General features: G+C 54.6%; 2 protein-coding genes across 5 annotated transcripts in view; both read left to right on the top strand.

Moving 5' to 3' along the window:
- Positions 1 to 9,226, top strand: part of HNRNPUL1 (heterogeneous nuclear ribonucleoprotein U like 1) — a 35,324-nt gene extending 26,098 nt beyond the window's left edge. For all 4 annotated transcript variants that reach the window (XM_059906107.1, XM_059906106.1, XM_059906104.1 and 1 more), the window contains 5 exons: positions 3,304 to 3,472; positions 4,110 to 4,391; positions 5,527 to 5,813; positions 7,223 to 7,417; positions 8,000 to 9,226. In XM_059906107.1, the coding sequence (XP_059762090.1) occupies positions 3,304 to 3,472; positions 4,110 to 4,391; positions 5,527 to 5,813; positions 7,223 to 7,417; positions 8,000 to 8,116 (1,050 nt within the window). In that variant the 3' untranslated portion in view covers positions 8,117 to 9,226. The remainder of the gene's footprint in view (positions 1 to 3,303; positions 3,473 to 4,109; positions 4,392 to 5,526; positions 5,814 to 7,222; positions 7,418 to 7,999) is intronic.
- Positions 9,227 to 11,524: 2,298 nt separating this feature from the next.
- Positions 11,525 to 22,093, top strand: CCDC97 (coiled-coil domain containing 97). Its single transcript, XM_059905006.1, has 5 exons — positions 11,525 to 11,710; positions 14,756 to 15,211; positions 17,014 to 17,292; positions 17,757 to 17,886; positions 19,819 to 22,093. Exons 1-5 carry the CDS (start codon positions 11,653 to 11,655, stop codon positions 19,937 to 19,939), a joined length of 1,044 nt encoding a protein of 347 aa, XP_059760989.1. The 5' UTR covers positions 11,525 to 11,652; the 3' UTR covers positions 19,940 to 22,093.

Raw genomic sequence — 22,093 nt, 5'->3', positions numbered from 1 at the left:
CGACCTGCTGTTGTGCTGGTCTCTTAGCAGCGGCCCCCAGCAGCCCCCAGTGACCACAGCAGCGCCGGGCCAGCCCAGGGGCTCTGACCTCACTGTGTTTGCTGTGGCAACAGCACCGACAGCTAACTCCCTTTCCTCCAGGGAAGCCAAGCATTTGCATTTCTGCTGGCTGGCCTAGATGCTCTTCTTTCCTTCCTCAAGCCGAGGAGGGAGGGGAGGGAGGCGCGGTCTTGAAAATTGTCACCAAGAGGGTTCTCAGCACCTCAGTTCCAGAATGTCTGAGGAGCCATTCCTCAGAGTCTAGCCACTTCCCAGGACAGAGGCCAGCTGTTGATGAGTGCTGTCTGCTCTGCCCCCATTCCTCCCGTTGTGAAGCTGCAGGGACTAGCCCTCTTGGCAGTGATGCTTCTCTTCTCTGTCCCCTCATCAGGACATTGACGGGGTAGGTCTCATCCATAGAAGACCACCAAGAGGTGTTTATCCATGTCCTTGGGGTTCAAAGGAATCAAAATAGGATCGCTTCTTATGGGCAAGCAAACAGTGGAATGGATTGTCCACAGAGTGGCTGGGGCCACAGTCACCCCTGGCACCCGCCTATTCTGGGTTTTGTGCCAGGAGAAAACCTCATTATTTAGCTAGAGGAAAGCAAATTCTGTCTTCCTGTGACCAGATGCCACCTGATTTGCTTTTAGGAATGGAGTCTAGGAAGAGCAGTGAGGAGAAGGACTTGACTTTTCCTTTGTAACTTGTGTGCTTTTCAACCATTTGTGGCTCAAGGCCTCTCCTTGGGCCAGTGCTCAAGGCACAGATAACACGTGTATGCCCACCACACATACCCACTTTGCGGGCCCCCACCCCCAGTTAATGTTGAGACACTTTCCCTGGGGAGCAGGGAAGACCATCTTTGCCTGCTGTGTGTGTCAGGGCCACAGGGTTGGGTTGGTTTAGAAAACAGGTGTACCCACAGCCCACATCACCCAACAGGTGTGCACTGGCGTCCCTGGCCTCTGGCTGACCCATAACCCAGCTTCCTGTTCCTTGTGTTTTGGAATAGGCTGTCTTGTGCCTCATCCTTTCCTCAAACTTAACTTTCCTTGGTCCTTTCCATTGGGAAGCCTCTCCTAGGACAGTGTCAGTCCTGTTGGTCATATTTGCAGACTTCTTTCCCTGCCATTTTCACATCTGTAAATCCTCACCAGAACCAGGAGGAGGGTGATAGGATCTCTGTCTTTCAGATGTAGAAATTTGAGACTCAGACTAATTAGGTGACTTGTCTACAGCCTCACAAATAGTAGAGGGCACAGCTGCGATTTCAACCTCGAGCCTGTTCCCAGAGCCTGTGTTCTTTCCACCCTGTCTCACCGTCCCTGCCTTTCTGATGGGAAGTCACTATAGCTTGACGTTCCCTTGGTCTGAGTTGCTTCAACTCAACCTTACAGTAAGAAGATCCAGTGCACCCCACCCAGTGACGCCACATCATATCAACCGTGACCTCCATTTGTTGAGTGTTGGCTGTGAGCCAGACCCTGGGCTAACCAAGGGCTTTTTACTCACATGAGCTCCTTCAGTCTTAATAGTGACCATATGAACTTCCTATTGTTTTCCCCTTTCAGGGCTTGAGACTTAGTAGGTATGCAGACTGAGGCTCTGAGTGGAAGTCACTCACTCAGGGCCACACAGTTTGACTTGACCAAGTCATCTTAGAGCCAGGATGTGCTGAGCCATCGCCCCTGCGCTACCTGCCTCTGTCCAGGCAGCTTCCGCCCTGGAGGCCACAATGTAGCCCCCACTCCAGGAGTTCCTCACACTTGGTCAGTTGCTTTGTGGTCCTTTTCCCGCTCAGTCCTCACCAGGCCCAGGAGGGAGGCTTTTTTCCCTCCATTTTAACAGGTGAAGCAACTACCAGGACTGGCCACGGTGAGTGAGTGGCCACACTAGGCCTTGATGCTGGGCTTTTCCACCCGCCAGGCTGCAGCTGCGAAATACAACACTTTTTGTCTGTTTGTGCATGCCCCTTTACACATCTCTTCCCCTCTGTGGCTTCTCCCTTGAGTACCTTTCAGAGCTACTAAAAGTTGTTTAAATGCAACATTACTTATTACTCCAGTTCTGTTGAGTGTCTGAATGGGAAAAGATACCCATACAGGTGCCTGGGTCCCACCTCCAGAGACTGGGGTTGGGGAATACTCTGGTGGGGTTTGAGCCACTCTCTTTTTCAGTAGCGTCCGAGTGATTCAGGTACACAGGCTGAGTCCGTGGAGCAGTGGGGTTTGACAGATCTGGGCACCAGTCCCAAAGGGCCCAGCATGTGGGAGGTATTCAGTGAACGGAAGCTGTCTTTACTACGGCTCTCAATCAGATGTGTCGTAGAGCACTGCTCTATGCCAGCACCAGCCCAGGAAGCACCTAACCATCACCTAGAAGAAGGGAAGAGGAAGTTAGTAGCAAAACTGCACTTGCTAAAAGCACAGGTTATTGCCTTGTCAAGCTCCCTGGTTAGAAGCTTGTGGGTGAGTCTGGTGTTTCAGAGCAGGACTAAGGGAATAAAAGAACCACAGTGTTGATGAAAACGATCTATACAACTGTCAAAGGGGCTGGTTAATTATGGCATCCATTCTATAAATATTATTAAAGGAGAATACCACGGAATTCCCTGGCGGTCCAGTGGTTAAGACTCCGCACTTCCACTGCCGAGGGCACAGGTTCAATCCCTGGTCGGAACTAAGATCCCGCAAGCTGCGTGGTGCGGCCCAAAAGGAAAAAAAGGAGAACACCAGCACAGAAAAATGACAGAGAAACATTAAGTGAAAAAAAGGCTTCAGAAGAGTGTGTGTTGTTTGATTCCATTAGTGTTAAAAATCACACAGATATTTCTAGAAATACATAAGAAATTCAATACAGGTCATCTCTGGGAAGTAGGAGTGGCAGTAGTGGATGAAAGGATTCTTACTCTGAACTTTACAGCTTGTACTCTGAATTTTTTTTACTGTGAGCATGTGTTACTTTTAGAATGGGGGCCGAGGGGGCTGTAATGCACAATACCACGAACAAATAGGATTACAAAAGCAAAGCCCAAACTTTAGGAATCCCTTGTCCTGTCACTGTCAGCAGCCACTTCCCAAGTCAGTTCATTTTCTGAGGGTAGTCTCAAGAATCTTAAAAGTGAAGAGGAGCAGTTTCCTGAGTTTCTCTGCTTAGGAGAACTAGTATCCCTTTCTCAGTCCCTGGCCTACATAATACCCCACAGAGGAAAAAACCAACTTGTAATGACCATCTCTTGCCTCTTCTGTTACCTACCCCTAGACAAATGTTTATGGGTCAGCCCAGAGACGAAAAATGAGACCATTTGAAGGCTTCCAGCGCAAAGCTATTGTAATTTGTCCCACTGATGAGGACCTAAAAGACCGAACAATAAAGCGAACCGACGAAGAAGGGAAGGATGTCCCAGATCACGCGGTCTTAGAAATGAAAGGTAGGAGATGAGCAGTTCCCAGAGGAACATCGCAGCAGGGTCCTTAAGAGAAAAAGGGTCTCGCACGGTTTTTCCCTTCCCAGCTCCTTGATTATTCTTTTTTTTATCTTGTTCTTTCTTTCTGTGCTTCTGCTTTGTCCCTTCTCTGTCTAGTACAGCTGTGAATGGAAAAGCTGCCTGTATCCCTCCTGGGGCAGGGTTTTCAGACTAGATGGGGCTGGGGCAGGATGAGGGAGAGGATGTGTGGGAACAGGTGCCGAGAGACCTGCACGGTTGGTCGTCTGCCTCTGGCACCCACTGGGCGGGCTGGCTGAGCAAGCCTCAGTTTGCTTCTGTGTAAAAATAAGGATGATGATTCCACCTGCCAGGCTCACTCCCTGGGTTATATATAAAACATCGGTTTGGTGGGGCTTAGCCACCTCTTCAGGAAAGGGAGGAGAGGGTCTTTGTTAGCCCCTTACTGTTGTCAGGGAGGCCGAGCTTGGGATCCTGTCTCTCCTCTGTCGCTCATACTGCAGTCCCCTCCTGCTCCTCCCTTCTGGCAGGCCAGTGTCCTGGGGGTGAAGGAGACCAGACCTCAGAAGGTGCTGACCACCTCTTCTTGTTCCCTCTGGGGCCCTCCCTCCCTTCCTCCTAGCCAACTTCACGTTGCCAGATGTTGGGGACTTCCTGGACGAGGTGCTGTTCATTGAGCTGCAGCGAGAGGAAGCAGACAAGCTGGTGAGGCAATACAATGAGGAAGGCCGCAAGGCTGGGCCACCCCCTGAAAAGCGCTTTGACAACCGAGGCGGTGGCGGCTTCCGGGGCCGTGGGGGTGGCGGCGGTTTCCAGCGCTATGACAACCGAGGTCCCCCCGGGGGCAACCGAGGAGGCTTCCAGAATCGCGGAGGAGGCAGCGGAGGAGGCGGCTACCGAGGAGGTGAGTCATCGCACACTGAGCTGTCCCTGCCTTTGGTTCCTGGTTCAGGGTTGCGTTCTGTGACTGCTTCCTCAGTCCGCAGATGACGCTTCCCTGTCACCGCTGTGGGCTGAACTCTGGTAGAGAACTAAGATAAATCAGAGTCTGGGGCCTCAGGGAAACTCTCCCACTGTCATGCTCCCCCTGGACATTGCTCCTGAAGCCCTTGCCCATTTGTATGTTGCATCGCTATTATTTTTATGAATCTTTCCCACCCCTCATCTGACCATGAGCTACTTGAGAAGAGGGGCCAGACCGAGTTTACTGCCAGTCCTGGATCCCACCTCAGGACCTGGCACAGGGCAAATATTAGGACTGGTTTTGCTTCTAAAACACATGGAGAAACAGGCTTGGAGAGGTTAATTTGCCCAGGATTCACCCAGCTGAATCCATAGTTGGGATCAAGTGATGATGGATCCAGAGCCCAGGTTCTTACTAAGTTATGCTATCTCTGAAGTGTGTGATCATGATTTAATAAGCATGCCCTACTCTGCTTCAGTCTTGTGCTGGGTGGTTTTGGGGACAGAGCCTTGACCCAGGCACTATATCACCCTGTAGTGACGGTGCAGAAGGATTCTGGGCTGAATGGCACAGCCCAGGGGTACTTTGAGCTCCAGTGATACCTGATCCAGCCTGCAGGGGAGCAGGGCTCAGGAAAGGCCTCCTGAAGTGCTGATGTCTAAGCTGAGGTCCAGGAGCCAGTAGGAATTGGCTGGGGGAAGGGTTCTGGGCTCACGAAAACTGCACAAAGGCTCAGAAGAGGCCAGCCCATTTGGCCAAGCCTGAAAAGGACTGTCCCCAGTGCTCAGATGTTGGGGACACAGTAGAAATTAAGACAGTCCTGGTCCCAGGCTCAGTCCAATGGGCAAGACAAACCTGTCAGCAGGCCGTGACAACTGAGTGTTACCAGGGCGGCATGGGGGAGTGCTCCCAGGACTCTGGGGAAGGCCGGAGGGGGTGCTTTACTCGTCCACTGGGACCGGGCTCCTGCTCTGTGCCTGGTCACACTGGAGCTACAGCAGTCCCCAAGACAGCCCGGCTCCTCAGGGTCCCAAACTGAGAACAGCGGGGCCTCTCACCTGCTTCTCCAATGCAGGTTTCAACCGCAGTGGAGGTGGTGGCTACAACCAGAACCGCTGGGGTAACAACAGCCGGGATAACAACAACTCCAACACCCGAGGCAGCTACAACCGGGCTCCCCAGCAACAGCCGCCGCCGCAGCCGCCGCCCCCGCAGCCGCCGCCGCAGCAGCCTCCACCGCCACCCAGCTACAGCCCTGCTCGCAACCCCCCGGGGGCCGGCAGCTACACGAAGAGCAGCAGCCTCCCTGGCTCGAGCGCCAGTACCAGCACCCCTCCTGTCAGCAGCTACAGCCCTCCACAGGTGAGAGGATAAGCGTGCGTGCGTGCATGTGTGTGTGAACAGGTGAGAGGAGGTGGGTCCAGGGAGATCACCAACAGGTGCTCCAGCCACAGGTCTTCACTCTTACCTCCAGCCCTGCCCTTTCTGCCTTCCCTGCCAGTGCTTTTGGCTTAGACAGACCCTAGATATTCCCAGATGCCTTCCAGACCCAGAGTAAATCGGGGACCTACCTGTTCTGTCGTCCCTCTCAGGGCGGGCTGTATGTGTTGGTCCCACAAGCAAGTACATTTCTCTTGGCTGCGTTCTCTGGGCTGTGTCACTGGCCTCGCTGAATCCCCAAGAAAGCACTCAATTGGAGTTACCCCTTCAACCTAGGCTTGAAGGGGCTGATCCCCTTGTCTTCGGGATGTAGGGACAGACTCTGAGGTTGATGAGGACTTGACCTCTGCCCTGAGAGCTTCACTGCGGAGCAGCTCCAGGCTCGGTTTGAGTTCTCAGAGAGCCAGTGCTCAGCTCTGGTACGCACAGGCCCCTTAAACAGAGCAGTCCCCATTTGCTGTGCACCTTCCACGCTCCAGGCCTGGAGGCAGCTGCCAGGAGACACAGATGAACGGTTCTAGTCCTGGTCTAACCAGAATATTTCCTAGAACAGGAGTTGGGCAGACACAAATTCAAACCCCAGCCCCACAGCGTTCTGGTTTTGTGACCTTGGACAAACAGCTTCACCTCTTGGGACCTCGTTTTCCTCATAAAGGACTAGAGTTAGTAGTAGAACTCACTTCCAGGGTTTGTTGTGAGGGGAAGATGACATCATAGCTTTGCAGGTAAGGCTCTGGAACTAGGCGGACCTGGGGGCAAGTCACAGCTCTGCCACTTTACCTGTGTGGCTTGGGCCTAGTGACTTCACCTCCCTGAGCCTCACCTTCCTTCTCTGTAAAACGAAGCCAATGGAGCCTGCCTCAGAGAGTTGATGGGGGGATTAGGGGAGTTAAGGATCCAGTCTGGATGTGGGAAGCACTTAGGAAATTGCCACTACTGTTTTTCTTAGCAGGTCTTCCTGTAACAAATACCACCATTTATTGTGCCCAGTGGATGGTGCACGTAAGCTTCATGAATACGCAAGGCAATCCAAAGGGGTGGGTCCGTTGTAATTCTCATTTTACAGAAAAAAAAAAAAACCCTGGGATTTCAAGAGATGCTGTGTGCCTTGCTCCCCCAGGGTCTCAGAGCTGGGATTAGAGTCCAGAATGTAGCTCTTGATCCTACCCTGTCCTGCCATGTCACAGAGCTGACCCACCTCCTTCTCAGCCCTGAAACAGCCTCCACCAGGGAAGTTCCTTTGTGGACCCACTGCTCACAAAGGCCCTTCCTCCATCCCAGCTGAGCTGGCTATTTCACAGAGACCTGTTTTTTTTCCCTCCACTTTCCAGCCGAGTTACAGCCAGCCACCTCCCTACAACCAGGGAGGTTACAGCCAGGGCTACACAGCTCCACCACCTCCACCTCCGCCACCACCTGCCTACAACTATGGGAGCTACGGCGGCTACAACCCAGCCCCTTACACCCCTCCGCCGCCCCCCACCGCACAGACCTACCCTCAGCCCAGCTATAACCAGTACCAACAGGTGAGTGCCAGAAGCGGAGGGGGGGAGAATGGGGAGACTTGTAGGGGCCCCACAGGGATGTGTATTCCCAGACCCGTGTCCCTGCTTATCCCTAAAAGGTTGGGCAGCCCTCCGGCCTTGGGCTGGTGTGCACCTAGTACAGTATAGCCATGCCGTTTGTTGAACACTTCTACACTGGCTGCTAAGTAACTGCCGTCCTAGTTCCTCTCCCCAGTGCAGCAAGCGGAGTGCTCAGCGGGGGCCTCAAACCCTGCTTCAGCGCCATGGCCAGTGTCCATTCTGATTGGTTGATGCTGGCCCCATACCTGTTTTTGAGTATTTTGAACATGGTATCTAGCTATACCTGAAAGGGCATTAGGTTGGCAAGCCAGGAGACCTGGGCTTCAGTCTCTAACTGCCCACCCATGTGACATCAGCTCATTCACTTATCCTCCCAAGGTACCTTGATTTCTCTGTCAGACCTATGTGTTGACTGTCATCACCGTACCCATCTCCACCATGGGTGAGGGTCGCGTCAGGGGAGAAGCCAGATGTGGGTCTGGATGAACGACAACCTGGTGCTCTTGGTTTCTCTCTCCCCAGTATGCCCAGCAGTGGAACCAGTACTATCAGAACCAGGGCCAGTGGCCGCCGTACTACGGGAACTACGACTACGGGGGCTACTCCGGGAACACTCAGGGGGGCACAAGCACACAGTAGCCAGTGTGTCCTGGAGGCCCCTGCCGGCTTCCTCCACCAGCGCCCACCTTGGCCCCCCTTGTCCACCCCCACCGGGTCACGTGGTGCTGGGGGACGGGTCCTCCCAGGGCTGCCTCCCCTCCAAGGGGCTCTTCCCCCACACAGGGCCGGGCATTTTCCTCCGGATTCAAACAGGCAACAATGACCATTTATTTTGTTTGTCCCGCCACCCCCCTCCTCTTCCTCTTCCTCCCTTCCTCCTTTTTGACTAAAGACCCCCCCTCCCTTGGTCATACAGTGAGGCTACAGGGCTGTGGGGAGGGGCCCTTCCTGTCCTCTGGTCCCAGCCCTGCTCCAGCCCCTCAGCTTCCCAGATTCTCATGCAGTTGGTTGTAAATTCTTCCAGGAGCTGTTTTAACTGTCTGCTTTTCAGGATTTAAAAAAAAAAATCAAAAACTTAAAAACACACACAAGTTTAAAAAAGCAAAATGCAGAAGGAGGAAGAAGCGACATATTTTTTTGGTAATTATGCTTTTTTTTTTAATTTTTAGAATTTGTCCCTTTTTACTGTGGGTCGGCTGTTGATACTTCATCAGGATAACCATTTCTTTGCTGAGTTCAGGTGACCGAGGAAGAGCCACACCCTCAAAACAAAACACACACAAAACAAAACCACAGAATCATCTTTAACCTAACTTTTTATACAATGTCTCAGTTTCCCGTAACTTTGCACACAAGCTTCTGTGTTGCGTTGAATTGTACCTGCCTTTTGTATTTGGAGAGAGTGTGACTATTGAACTTGAAACCTTTTATTCCGGGCGTCTTGGTAGTTTCTGGTGGGATTAATCGGGTGAGAGGGAAGAAGGGAGTTGGGGGGCTCCTTCCTTTCAGAACGTGAATTTTCTCCCACTGCCTCCTCTCCAAAGGTCTCCCAGGTGCCAGACCTAAAGGTTTTTCCTACAGTGATCCTCTGATTATTTTTACTTCCCCTTGACCCATATGTTTTAACAGGACTTTAACAAACTGCACTTATTAAGAAATGTGTTTGCCCTGTTTTGTTTTGTTTTTGTTTTGTTTCAATAAATGACATGGCACCTCCTAGCAGGAAGGAAGCAAGGTTTCAACCCTGAAGTGTTACTGCAGTTGGCCTTTAATTGGGGTGGGGGCCTTTTCAAGGGGACATTATTTACTCATTAAACACTGATTGTGGGATTTGTGTGCCTGTCCCCATTTTTGGTGCTGGGGATGCCCCCTTAAACCTGGGGTCCTCAGTTTAAAATCCACTAGTTCATTTTTAACGTGGTTCTCTGGTCTCTGCCCTTTCCAGTCCACCCACAGTCCCAAATCCCTCCCGGCATTTGTGAGTAGAAAAGGATGGAACAAGTCCCTAGGCAGAGAGCAAGCAAGGTAGGGTGATGGTTGGAGACTAGGGCTGGACTGTTGGGGTCATCCCTTGGTGTGACTGCCCATCCACATTAGGCCTGGCCTGTGTGCTGGGCTTAGGATGGTTCTTGACCGTGCTCCTGGATCCAGGCTAGTGGGGATTCCAGGAGCTGCTTTATCCAGCCAGTAAGTGTTAGGTACTTGCTCTGTTTCTTACCCACACTCACTCTGGACAGTGCTGAGGAGGACACAGCATGACCAAGGCAGTCCTGGACCCTGCCCTCATGGGGCTCTCAGTCCAGAGGTAACACGGACCTGTCATGGAATGGTGACAGCGCCAAGGTCAGCTGTGAGAGCTTGGGGTGGGGGTGGGGTTGAGGTGAGGGCCTCATGGAGAAGGGAAATTTTTCAAAGATAGGAATGAGCTGGGATAAAAGACTTTCTGATTGCATCCCCACAGCCTATCCTCCTTCCCCAGCAACTTGAGTCATTTCTTCAATCCCCTTAGGCATGCTGTGCTCCTGGCCCCTTGTGAGGGACAAGGCTGGGGCACAGGAGTGGCCAGTTCAGCTCCATCTCTTCCCTCACAGGAACTGTCTCAGAGCCTTGTGAAGGGAACACAGGCTACAAAACAGGGAGGAGGAAGGTTGACTACTTTTGAGGTCAGATGCGAGGCATCTGAGCATGAGGTGGAGCCAAGGTTGATGGCTAGTTGGGCTAAAGGGAATCCTAGAGTGGCCTCTCCCTACTGAGGGAGGGCCTCAGGCCCTCTAGGCTGGGAAGTCCCCTTCCCTGCAGGTCCATGTGTTGGGCAACAGTGCCCTCTGCTGGCCTCCCCTGGCAATATGTCTAAGTGTAGTCAGTCCCCATCTAACCCAAGTGACAAATGAGCCACTTTCCTCCAGATCCCTTATCCTGGGAATGCAAGTGGGAAGTTATTCCTCTGCCTTTGGCCTTATTATCTGGGTTACTGCATCAGCCTTCTCACAGATCTCTCTGACCTCCAGTCCCTTACCCTGATAACCCCCTGCTCGCTCCCCACAGGATAAAGGAGCTCAAGCTACTTAATATGGCTTACAGGCTCCACATGCCTGGCCCCTGGTGACCTCACTGGCATTACCTTTTACCACTCCCCTTTCAAACTTAAGATCACTAGTTTGTTCTAGGGGAATCACAAATCCCTTTTAGAATCTAAATGCCATGAACTTATGCCTTGGAAATACATACGTACGTGGAATTTTGCATAAAGATTTGTGAGGTTTTCCAATCCTTGCAGCCCGATCATGACCTTCAAGTTAGAACTCCTTTCCTATTCCCTGGCCATACAGAAGCAACCAGAACTATTGATGTCTGCCTTCCTCTCCGGGGGTTTGCCTTGCCCATCCTCCTATATGAGACCCTTCTCTACCTCCCTCTTATCCTGATTCCTGATTTTTCTGGTCTCAGTTTGGGTGTCCTTTACTCTCAGAAAAGAACCTTCCCTGGGCCCTCCAGGCTGGGGTGGGCAGCTCCCTTAGCTGGACCTCTGGGTCCATCAGCCCTGCCCACTCGGCACTGGTAACACTTGAATGTGAGTCCCTACCCGTCACCTAGGGCAAATCAGGACCAAAGTCTCTCCACACCTGAAGATTCTTCAGGTCCTCGGAGCACAAAGTGGGAAGTTGAGTCTCTGATCTCACCACCTATCTCATGCTAAGCAGGGACTGGGTGTGGTGACAGAAGCAAGCGACAAGGCTTAGTAAATATTCTTGAGGTGGTGAAGAAATAAGACGGGGGTCTAAACCAGAGCCCAAGCCCTCAGAGGCCCTGGAGGGTGGTCATTCAAACCATTCATCCCCAAATTAAGCATGCTGGGCTCGAGTCACAGCAGTGCACAGGGTGAACAAGCCTTCCCTCCTGATAGTCCAATTTCGTAGCTGTTCAGATTGCGGGGGTGCGGCGTGCCGGAAGGATCTATCTGACCCTGGCGCCCTTTTCCTGCCTGGGGTGGGCGGGGCCGGGCGGAAGCACGCATGCGCATAGGAAAATCCAACTTCGTCCCGGAACTCTGGTTTCTGGGGCCGCGGGGCACCCGGCCACGGGACTGTGTTCGGCCGGAAGTGGCCGCTGAGGACCTGGGGCGGGTTTGGTGTGTGGGGCCTGCCACGGCAGGTAACAAGTCGTAGAGAATCGGGATGGAAACCGTAGCGACAGTGACTGCGACTGCGACGGCGGCGACGGAACCCGGTGAAGGTGAGGTCCTGGCCACGCGGAGGCGGCTGGAGGGTGGAGTTGCGGTGTCACTGGGAAATGATTCCCCGTGAAGGCGAAGGAGGACTCTTTAAAAGGGAACACCTGCCCTCGGCCTTACCTGTCCTCTTCACCACCTTGTCCAGATTAACCCCTTTCGTTGCAGGCTGACCTCCTTTACTCCATCCCCTCGCCCGAAATTAACCTCTTCCAAGTTCCAGCTGGCTCTTTCCGTGTCCCAGGCTAATCCAGTTCCTTACCAAGCTCTCAGGCTAGCATAAACCTCTCTGTCCTGGGCTCTCTCATTGTCCCAGCCAACCGTGCTTCTCAAGTTAACTCCTTCCCTTGCTTCCTCCTGTCCCATGCAAACTCTGCTTAGACCATACTAACGGTTCCCCCCATTTCATTCTAATTCCCCTTCTCCGAAAGTCCACAGTCCCATCTGCTTCCTCAGGGTCGTTAATCCATTTCTGTGCTCCCCCATCTCTCTCTTTTGCATTTTCAGTCTCTTTATTTCTCCTGATGCCTCCCCATCAGTACCTAAAATGCTTTTGTTTTGCTCATCTTAAAATTCTATCCTGGTGCTTCAGAGTAATCCCGTGTGGGGTGAGGTGCGATTGAGAGGTTGGTTGAAACATCACTGGACAAGAATTGGTCATTTTTGAAGCTGGATGATGAATATGGGGGGGGGGGGAGGGGGTCATTGTACTCTCTACTTATGTGCATGTTTGAAAGTTTCCATAATAATAAGAAAAAAGCTTTAACCTAAAAAGAAAATCTATCCCTTGATTCCATGCTGCCTTCCAGATACCATTTATCTTCTCCAAAGAGTCATGCACACTTGCCTCCATTTCCTCACTACCCACCCACTAAAGTCTGGCTTTTACCTTCAGAAACTGCACCCATCGGGGTCCACAGTGACCTCCCTGTGTAGTTAAACTGAGTCACCCTGTTCAGTTTTTTCCTTATTAGGCTACTTGGAGAATTCAATGCCATTGACCCCTCCATCCTTCTTGAAAATATTCCCTTGGTTTCTGTGACACCACTCCTTCTGATATCCTTCCTATCTCTTGGGCTCCTCCTGCTCAGCCAGTATGAGTTTCCTGTGACTGCTGTAACAAATGACCACAAACTGGGTGGCTTAAAACAACAGAAATTTATTCTCTCACAGTTCTGGAGGCCAGAAGTCTGAAGTCAGTATCACTGGGTTGAAATCAAGGTGTCAGCAGGGCCGTGGAGAGCTCCCTCAGAGGCTCTAAGGGAGAACCCATTCCTCACCTCTTCCAGCTTCTGGTGGCTCCTGGCATTCCTTGGTTTGTGGCCACATCACTCCAATCTCTGCTTCTGTCTATCTTCACCTTGTGTTGTCCTCTGTGTGTGTCAAATCTCCCTCTTATAGGACACTTGGCATTTATAGGACACTTGGTAATGGCATTTAGGGCCCACCTGGATAATCCAAGATAATCCCCCTATCTCAAGATCCATAATTTAATCATATATGCAAAGACCTCTTTTTTTTTGTTTTTGGGTTTTTTTTTTTGACCACGTAAGGTAACATTCACGGGTTCCAGGAATTAAGACGTGACTATCTTTTGGGGGCCATTTTTTAGCCTCTCACAGCCTCCTTCACAGACATGTCTTCTCCCCATCCAGTCAGGACTGTTTCTTGGCCCCTCTTCTCTTTTCATACCTTACACACTCCCCCCACCCTCCCCACGACTTCTTATTTCCTTCAGCTTTACTTCTGTTCTTTGCTCTGACGACGCCCATAACTCAGTCCCCAGCCCAACACTTCTCTCCTGAGAAGTCTCCCATGTACCAGCAGTCTTGTAAATGCCTCCCCTTGGATGTCTCCTGGGCCTGTCATACCATCCATGTCCCAAACCGGCCTCAGCATCTTCCCCCAGACTTGCTCCTCATCCATGTCTCTGTGTCAGGGACAGTTTGACCAGTCCCCTGGCCAGAGCCCTGGACCTTAACTGGATACCTCCCTCGCCTCCCAGCCCTTCATTCCAATGACTTGTCCTACTCGGCCTCACAAGCGTCTTTTTAACCACGGCCCCCTCCTGTCCCCTCCTCCACAACCCCTTTACCTGGTCCAGCCCAGTCTTCTCTTGCCTCAGTCATTAAAACCCTCCCTGAAACCCGTTGTGCCTATAACCACCACCCTCTTTCTCTTCCCCACCCCAGCCAAGCTAAAGGAGTTGTCTGTACCTCCTGTCTTCACTTATTTCCTGCTTGCTTATTGCCTTGCTCCAGTTGCCACCACTTTTGAGAAGAAGCTTGCGCCAGGTTTTGCCCAGCACTCAGCTTTTCTGTTACCAGTGCCTGTGCTGTCTTTGACCTTGCCTGTCTTCCCCCATCAGACAGGGTGCTCCCTGGGAGCTGAACCGGATCCCTCCGGGGACCCTCAGCATTGCCCAGCTCAGGGCCCGGCATAGATTTAGAGTTGCTGAAGAGTGGTTGGATGGATATGCAAATGAGTAGGAGAGAATGAATGAGTGAGTGAGTGAACGAGTTGGTGAATGTATTGATCATTTTGTGAGCAAGGGAAAAGGCAAAATTGAGTGAATCAATAAATGAAGTGGTCAATGACCAAGTAAATACACCAAGTACACTCCTATCTCAGGGCCTTTGCACTGGCTGTTCCCTCTGCCAGTTCCCACAGAAATCTCATGGCTCAGTCCCTCACCACCTCAGGTCTCTACTGAAATGTCACCTTTTTGGCAAGGCCTTCTCTGACTGTCCATTTAAAATTGCAGCCTCACCCCCATTCCCTCCTCCCTCCCTCTTTATTTTCCTACACACCTCTTAGAACCACCTAACGCACTATATGTTTTCTCTAACTATGTTTTCACGTCTGCATTCCCCACTAAACTGTCAATCTCTTGCTTACTGTGGTATCTCTAGGGCCTAGAACAGTGCCCAGAATATAGTAGGTGCTCAATAAATGTGAAATGAGTGAGTCAGTGAGCACCCAGTCCCTTTCACCCACTGCCGCGTCCGCTCTCCCATCCCTGGACTGACTGATCTCCCCTCTCCCCACAGGCTGCGCGGAGCCCAGTCCTGGGCACTGGGGGGAGCTGAGCTGGACGCCGGTCCCATCCAGACCCCAGGACAAGGCAGAAGCAGCAGAGGGAGCGCCAAGGGCCCTAGACACTGACCCCCCAGAGGTCGAGGACGCGGCAGTGAGTGCCATGCTGCGCGCCGTGGCTGCCAGCCGCCTGCCCGTGTGCAGCCAGCAGCAGGGCGAGCCCGACCTGACCGAGCAGGAGAAGGTGGCCATCCTGGGCCAGCTGTACCACGAGAAGCCACTGGTGTTCCTGGAGCGCTTCCGCACGGGCCTCCGGGAGGAGCACCTGGCCTGCTTTGGCCACTTGCGCGGTGACCACCGCGCGGACTTCTACTGCGCCGAGGTGGCCCGGCAAGGCAGCACCCGACCCCGCACCCTGCGCACCCGCCTGCGTAACCGCCGCTACGCTGCCCTGCGTGAGCTCATCCAAGGTGTGGGGGCGGCCGGGTTGGGTGGGAGGGGAGACTGAAGCAGAGGAAGTAAGAAACAAGGATGCAGGAGCAGAAACGCAGACAGAGATCCTGGGAGATAAGTTTTAAGACAGGGACCCGGGGAGAGACGGAGACAGAAATGTGAGGTGACAGGGTGAGATAGGGAGAGACAAACAGGGACCCACGGGAAGAGAATGGGACAGGCAGTGAGAAGGGTCAGAATTTAGTAGATAACAGAAGTGCCATTTCAGACCAGCAGGCCGAGGACACACAGTATCCAGCACTGTGAGAGCTGGTTATCCCTCAGGGAAACTAGATCCCTACCTCACACTGTACACAGAGGCATTGACAGAAACCTAGGGGAGAATGTTCATGACCCAGGGCAGGCAAAGGCCTCTTGAAAAAAAAACACATGTGAAAAGCATGAAGGAAAACATTGGTACCTTCCTCTTTTTTATTTGTTTATTTATTTATTATTTTTGTAAGATTGGTACCTTTTTGACCATGATGTAATTACAAGCAGCTTTGTGACCAAAGACACCAGAACTAATGTTAAAAGATGAGAGCAAATGAAGGAGAGAGTGAGTTAAGATTCTAGTTAGGGAGAAGGCACAGGCTGTAGAGAAAGGGATCCGGAGAGAGTGGAACACAGTGACAGATGAGGAGCAGGGATGAAGAGAGGAGGGAGGATGAGTGAATGAAAGAAGTGGGGTTAGGTGGCAGAAACTGAGAAAGCCAGAGAGACAGAGATGGGTGGAGACAGAGGGGCAGAGGAGGGGAGGGAGAAACTGAGACCCAGAGAGAGAGCGTGACAGTGAAAGATAGGGAGAAGGAGGGAGAGAAACAGAATGTGGTGGGAAACATTGGGAACAGAGAGAGGGGGGTAAGAGAGAGAAGGCAAGATGGAGGGCAGGACAGGGATGGTCACAGGATTCCTGGGCTCTGAGGGCGGGGCTAGGACCAGCGGTGGGAGGGGCTGGGCAGGCTTAACTGTTATCTGAGGGACAGAGCTGCCTATGCAGGAAGAGACATCAGGAGAGGTATGAAGGCCCTGGGTTTGGGGAGTGGGGAAGCCAGGCCCACAGAAGGGGTAGTTGCAGAGAGGAACGCTCTGGGGAGAGGTGAGATCTGGGGTCTGGAAGACCAACAGGGACACCCACACCTGGGCAGATGCCCTGCCAGACCTAACGCTGTGCACACACACGTCTGCTCCATGAAGATGTACACTTATGTGCCCAGCAGTGCAGGCGTGTCCAGGCGTGTGCACCAACAGCCAGAACGGGGCTCAGCAGACAGGCACACACAGTCTACATACTGGCTTCCGTGCACAGTATACCTGTCCGCAACGTCCTGCACACCAGCTCCCAGATGCAGGGACCCACAGCAGTGTGTGTGTGCGCGCGCACACACACACACACACACACACACACACACACGTGAATCCTGCCCAGTTGTACACGGCCCTAGGCCACCAGTGCCTCAGGCCAGGACGCCCAGCAGCCTGACTGTGTACCCTGCATGTTTGGACACACGAGTCCACACGTAGATACAGGCCTGGTCGCGCACACGTGCTTCGACACGTGCCTGAGTTCTCACGGTCACGACCTCAGGCGTTTGCGCGTGTTTGCGTACATTCCTGACTGTGGACGATCACACTCACACTTGTGTGTCTACGGCTTCCTGTCAGCGCGGTCCCACGCCTGGGTGGACACAGGTCTGCGCAGGCACACTCACCCTCCGCCCAGCCCCTCGCCTCGCCGGCAGGCCCTTGACTCCACGCCCACCCTGTCTCCTCCGCGCAGGGGGCGAGTACTTCAGCGACGAGCAGATGCGGTTTCGGGCCCCGCTGCTGTACGAGCAGTACATCGGGCAGTACCTGACCCTAGAGGAGCTCAGCGCCCGCACCCCGGCCCACCAGCCGCCCAAGCCCGGCCCCCCCGGCACTCCCGCCTGCCCGCTCTCCGACCTGCTGCTCCAGTCCTACCAGGAGCGGGAGCTGCAGCAGCGGCTGCTCCAGCAGCAGGAGGAGGAGGAGGCCTGCCTGGAGGAGGAGGAAGAGGAGGAGGACAGCGACGAGGAAGGTGAGGGCCGGCAGTGGGGAGGCCCCGGTGTCGGCACACCCCAGCCCCAGGCTTGCGTGTCTCAGCTCCATCGCACTAGGCTGGGCCCACCTGCGGGAGCAGACATCACATCCCGCCCCTGCCTGCCCGAGTGCCCTGGCCCTTCCCGTCCTCTCCAGCATCCCTGTCCCCACTCCTCAAAGACACCAAGCAGTCCCTCACCTCCAGGCCTTCGCTCATGCCGTTCCCTCTGCCAGGAGTGCCTTCCCTTCACCGCCCTTCAGGCGTCAGGTCCCGACCCTGCTCTGCGGCCTCCAGAGCACTGTATTGTCACGTGTTCGGTGTGTGCCCCAGGAAGGTAGGGACGGGGCCGTCTCGGTCACTGCTGTGTTCCCAGTGCCGCCCAGCACGAAGGATGCAGCTCTCTGCGGGGGTGTGTTCAACACAGTCCTCACACACCCCACCCTGGGTGTCGCCCCCTGCAGACCAGAGGCCTGGCGTAGACTCGGAGGCCTGGGTCCCCGACTCAGAAGAGAGGCTGATCCTGCGGGAAGAGTTCACCAGCCGGATGCACCAGCACTTCTTGGACGGCAAGGATGGAGACTTTGACTACAGGTGCTCCCGTGCCCTCCCCGCGCCCCCCGCCCCAGTCCCCCAGCCCGGCACCCCACAGGACATGGGCTCTGGGGTCACACAGCCTAAGGGTTTCAGATCAGAGATCAGTGGGTGACCTTGGAGTAGCTTTGTCCATCTCCGAGCCTCAGTCCCCTCACCTGAAGGAGGGGGGTGAGCAGGGCTGACATCCAGCTCCGTATTGATGATAAAACACTTGAAACAGTCCCATTTGGGTGGATGGTGGTGGTGGCCTGGTAGGATGCCACTACCCCAAGCTTCCTAAGTGTCCCCCAGGACCCCGGACTCCTCATGCTGCAGGAAGTGATCCCTGGCAGGGTGATGCCTGGCGTGGAGGGGCCTGTGGTGGGTGCCCCTGCAGTGCTGGTTGTTCGTTCCTCCAGTAGAACCCCAGGGATAAGATACCTGGGCCACCTGCTTTGGAAAAGGATTTTGCCATCAGGGAAAAGGACACAGGCGAGTGAAGTATCGGAGGAAAAGATAAATGGTTTGTCAACGGAGGCAGCCTCGCCTTGTGGTCTGGAACATCAGGTGTGGTTTCAAACCCAGCCCCCATGACATATGAACAAGCAGAGCCTCGGGGCCTCGTCAGTAGAATGGCGGCGGGGGCGCGGGGGGTGGTGTCATGATCGCCACAGCTACAGCAGCGCCTGGTACCAGAGCATCGCTGGTCCAGTCCGGGATCCCCAGCTCCAGAGGCGAGTCTGGCTGATCCGCTTTTACATTGACTGATCTGTGTTCCACACAAAGCAGCGAGTAGAGTCCCCGGGCTGTGGGGAGCCCTCAGTAAGGGCACCACTGCTGTCATAAAGCCAGGTGCCCACGAGGAAGTCGGCCCTGGTGTGAGGAATGGGGAGTGGTGGGGACTGAAGCCTGTCCCCTCTCCGCGGGGCAGCTGCTGAGCTGCATTCAGCCACCAGGTGCTCAGCGCTGCTGGGTCCAGACTCTGGGGATCAAGCAGGGAACAAAACCGATGGAAGGGTTCCCTGCCCTGAAGGAGTCCCACTCTGGCGAGGAAGGCAGCAAGGAGCGGAATGGAGGTGCTGGAGGTGCGAAACATCTAGTGGTGATGGGGCCAGGAAGAAAGACAAAGCAGGGTCCCGGCATTGGGGGTGGGAGCAGGGTGATGAGGTGGCCAGGGAAGGCTCTCTGAGCAGGTGACATTGGAGCAAAGACCTGCAGGAAGTGAGGGGTAAGCGACATAAATACCCTGGGGAAGAGCGTTCCTGGCGGGGGAACAGCAGGTGCAAGAGCCTTGAGGGGCACAGCGGAGCAGCACGGTGTGTGAGGGGTGAGGGGTAGGCGGTCTCATCAGGGGTGGCGGGGCTGGATTGGAGAGGGCTTCCTGCACCAAAGAGAGTGTGAGGGAGCCTGGTAGGGTTTGGAGCACAGCCGGGGGTCCTCTCACAACTTGTTGCCTGGGGCCAAGGTTTCTCAGCTCCAGCACTGTGGGCCTCTGGGGCTGGGTAACGCTTTGTGCAGACTCTCCTGTGGGGGGGGGGGGGGTGTTCAGTAGCATCCCTGACGCCCACCCGCTGGATGCCAGTAGCAGCCCCCCAACTCGTAACCACCAAAATGTCTCCAGTTATCACAAATGTTCCTTGGGGGGGCAGAATCTTCCTGGTTGAGAACCACTGCCTCAGGGCCCAGATGTGGGCCCATGTGTCACCACATCTTCTGGCTTTTTAAGAGAAACCAGAAGTTTTCATGTAAAATCTCTGCTTTGGAAAATGTTGCCTTTTGTTTGAAGCCCTGAGAGATCCAACATAACTCAGCTGTAAGTTCGCTCTGACTTACAGCTGCCAGCGTATGGCCTTTCACTTCAGGGGGCCCCAGGCCCCAGCTCCTCTCCACAGAAGCGGGGAGGCTGGGGTGCAGGCAGAGCCGGCCCCTGACCGCTCCCTCCCCCTGCAGCACCGTGGACGACAACCCTGACTTCGACAACCTGGACATAGTGGCCCGGGATGAAGAGGAGAGGTACTTCGATGAGGAGGAGCCCGAGGACGCACCCAGCCCAGAGCTGGACGGGGACTGATGGCTGCGGCTGCCCACCCCGCCCCACCCCGTCCCCCGCCCCAGCAAGGCCGCTGATGACAGGCCAGCTCAGTGACTTTCTCTAGGCGACAGCGGGGTGGCCGCCCTCTACCACCAAGCCTCGCTGGGTCTGGTCCCATCTCCGCGGCCCCCTCCCCCTTGCTCTCCATTTCCTTCTCCCCCTGAACCCTGGTGCCTCTCTCCCTCCTCTCTCCTCTCTCTCAGTCTTTTTCTCACCACCTTTCTGTCTCCTGCTTTCTGTGTCTCTCCCTCTTTCTCCACCTCCCTCTTTTTCCCTTCTGTCTTTCTCTGTCCCCCTCCTCTCTGTGCCCCGGCCTCTGTCCCCACAGCAGGGCGCAGGATGAACACCCTCCCCTTGACCTAGGCCAGTGGGGCCCTTTGTCGCTGGAGCTGGCCAGGTGGAACCCAGAGCGGTGCTCCGCCTCGCCCTCCGCAGCCCCGCCTCTGCTCTCCTGCCCCTCTGTGCTTGAGGCTCAGTCTCACACTCGCACCTCCTTGCCTCTGTTGCGTTCCATCTCCTTCGGCCTCCCTCTCTGGGCCCATGGCTCTTCCTGCCTATACACGTCCATCTTTCGCAGCCTCTGTGCTGGCTCTGTCCCTCTCTGTCTCTCAGCCTTTATCTCTGGGTTTCAGTACCCCCCCTCCCCCGCAAGGCCCTGAGCATCCCCCATCCTGACTGCTGTGGGCCACAGAGCCTGACTGCTGAGTAATCGGGCCTCGCTGCGGGCAGTGTGGCGACCTTGGGGGTGGCCACCGGCTCTCACCTCTCCCTCAGGACCCAGGTTTGGGAGAGGTGAGCAGGGGCAGCATGGGGTCGTGGGCCTGCCAGGTTGGGGGGTGTATAGAGGGAGAGGAGGGGCTTTCCCCTCCCAGCCCCACCAGCCCCCCTCTGCCCAGCCACAATTTTCCCTTCCTTCACTTCCTCCACCTCCCTCTCCCTCTCCTGTTTACACTTCCCAAATATGCACAGGCTGTTATCATGGGTCCTGAGTCATCCCACACACACACACACACACACACACAGCCGGCCCCAGCATCCCTGCCCCAAGCCGGCCCCACGGAGCCCCCTGCCGCCCTGGGCTAATGGGAGCCAGATGGCCGCCTGGTGACTCAGCCACTGGCCTGTGGGAACCCAGGCATCCCGCCTTCCCATGCCCCCATACCCAGCTCACGCTCCCCCAGTAGACATACGCAGGGAAGGGGCCAGCTGCTAGCGGGGGAGGACACAGGCCATGTGTTGGAGAGGTGGGGCCCGGGGACCCCTCACTCCTGTGAGCCAGGCCTGAAGGACCCTCAAAACTGCCTCCTCCAGCATGCGGCCCAGAGTGCCGGGGAGACCCCACGGACTCCTGGGGCCACAGCTTTTGACCCCAAGGCCTCGCCTCTGCCCTCTGGCTCAACTGGAATTAGAGCCAGACATAGAAAGTGAGAGCTAGACAGAGGCCGAGGGATGTTCAGACAGACTATTAAATAAGGAAACTTCCGGTTACTGAGCAGTTCTGCCCTGTGCCAGGTCCCAGCAAGGTGCCTGATGCCGCACTGAATCCTCCACACAGCCCCGCGAACGAGGGGCTCAGCTCCATTCCGTATGTGGGTCACAGGAGGCCCAGAAAGGAGATGTCACATACTCGAGGCCACGTGGCCATCAGAGATGGAAACTCGGGTGTAGACTCGTAAGTCCTGGAGACCACCTCCTGGCCTGCCTGTCCGCTCTCAGGGCCATGCAGAGTAGACAGACGCACAGACTTCTTCAGGGGTAACGACTGAAGGAGAGTTGGCTGTTGAGGATAACGGCAGCTAACACCTTTGGGGCCCTCCTGGCGCACTAGGCACTGTCCTTCCTATGCACAGACGGACGGCATCATCTAGTGTTTAGTACCTGAGTCACTGAACCATCACAGAGGTCCCGTGCAGTATAAACTGTCAGTACTGATAGGGTGTCTCCCAGAGGAGGCCCAAGGCGATCCAGCCCGCTGGACTCACAACTGGGAGAGATGTTTTTCTCTCAGGTGCTTGCATTGATGCCCTCAAGTTGTGAGAGGTCTTTCATAATACAGGCATCAGCCCTGGGTGACGTGCACATTTTTCACCAGTCTATCATTTGATCATTAAATTTGTGATACACTGTGCCATA

Source organism: Balaenoptera ricei, chromosome 19, assembly GCF_028023285.1.
Source record: "Balaenoptera ricei isolate mBalRic1 chromosome 19, mBalRic1.hap2, whole genome shotgun sequence".
In the NCBI taxonomy this organism is placed as follows: Eukaryota; Metazoa; Chordata; class Mammalia; order Artiodactyla; family Balaenopteridae; genus Balaenoptera; species Balaenoptera ricei.
Note: the sequence above shows the minus strand (reverse complement) of the source record. Positions and strands in the feature narration are given on the sequence as shown.

Excerpts from the sequence above, each read along its gene's own strand:
- CCDC97 (XM_059905006.1), top strand. The coding sequence starts at position 11,653 with ATGGAAACCGTAGCGACAGTGACTGCGACTGCGACGGCGGCGACGGAA. Across the intron at positions 15,212-17,013 it reads CCTGCGTGAGCTCATCCAAG|GGGGCGAGTACTTCAGCGAC; the intron begins GTGTGGGGGCGG and ends TCCTCCGCGCAG. Across the intron at positions 17,293-17,756 it reads GGAGGACAGCGACGAGGAAG|ACCAGAGGCCTGGCGTAGAC; the intron begins GTGAGGGCCGGC and ends CGCCCCCTGCAG.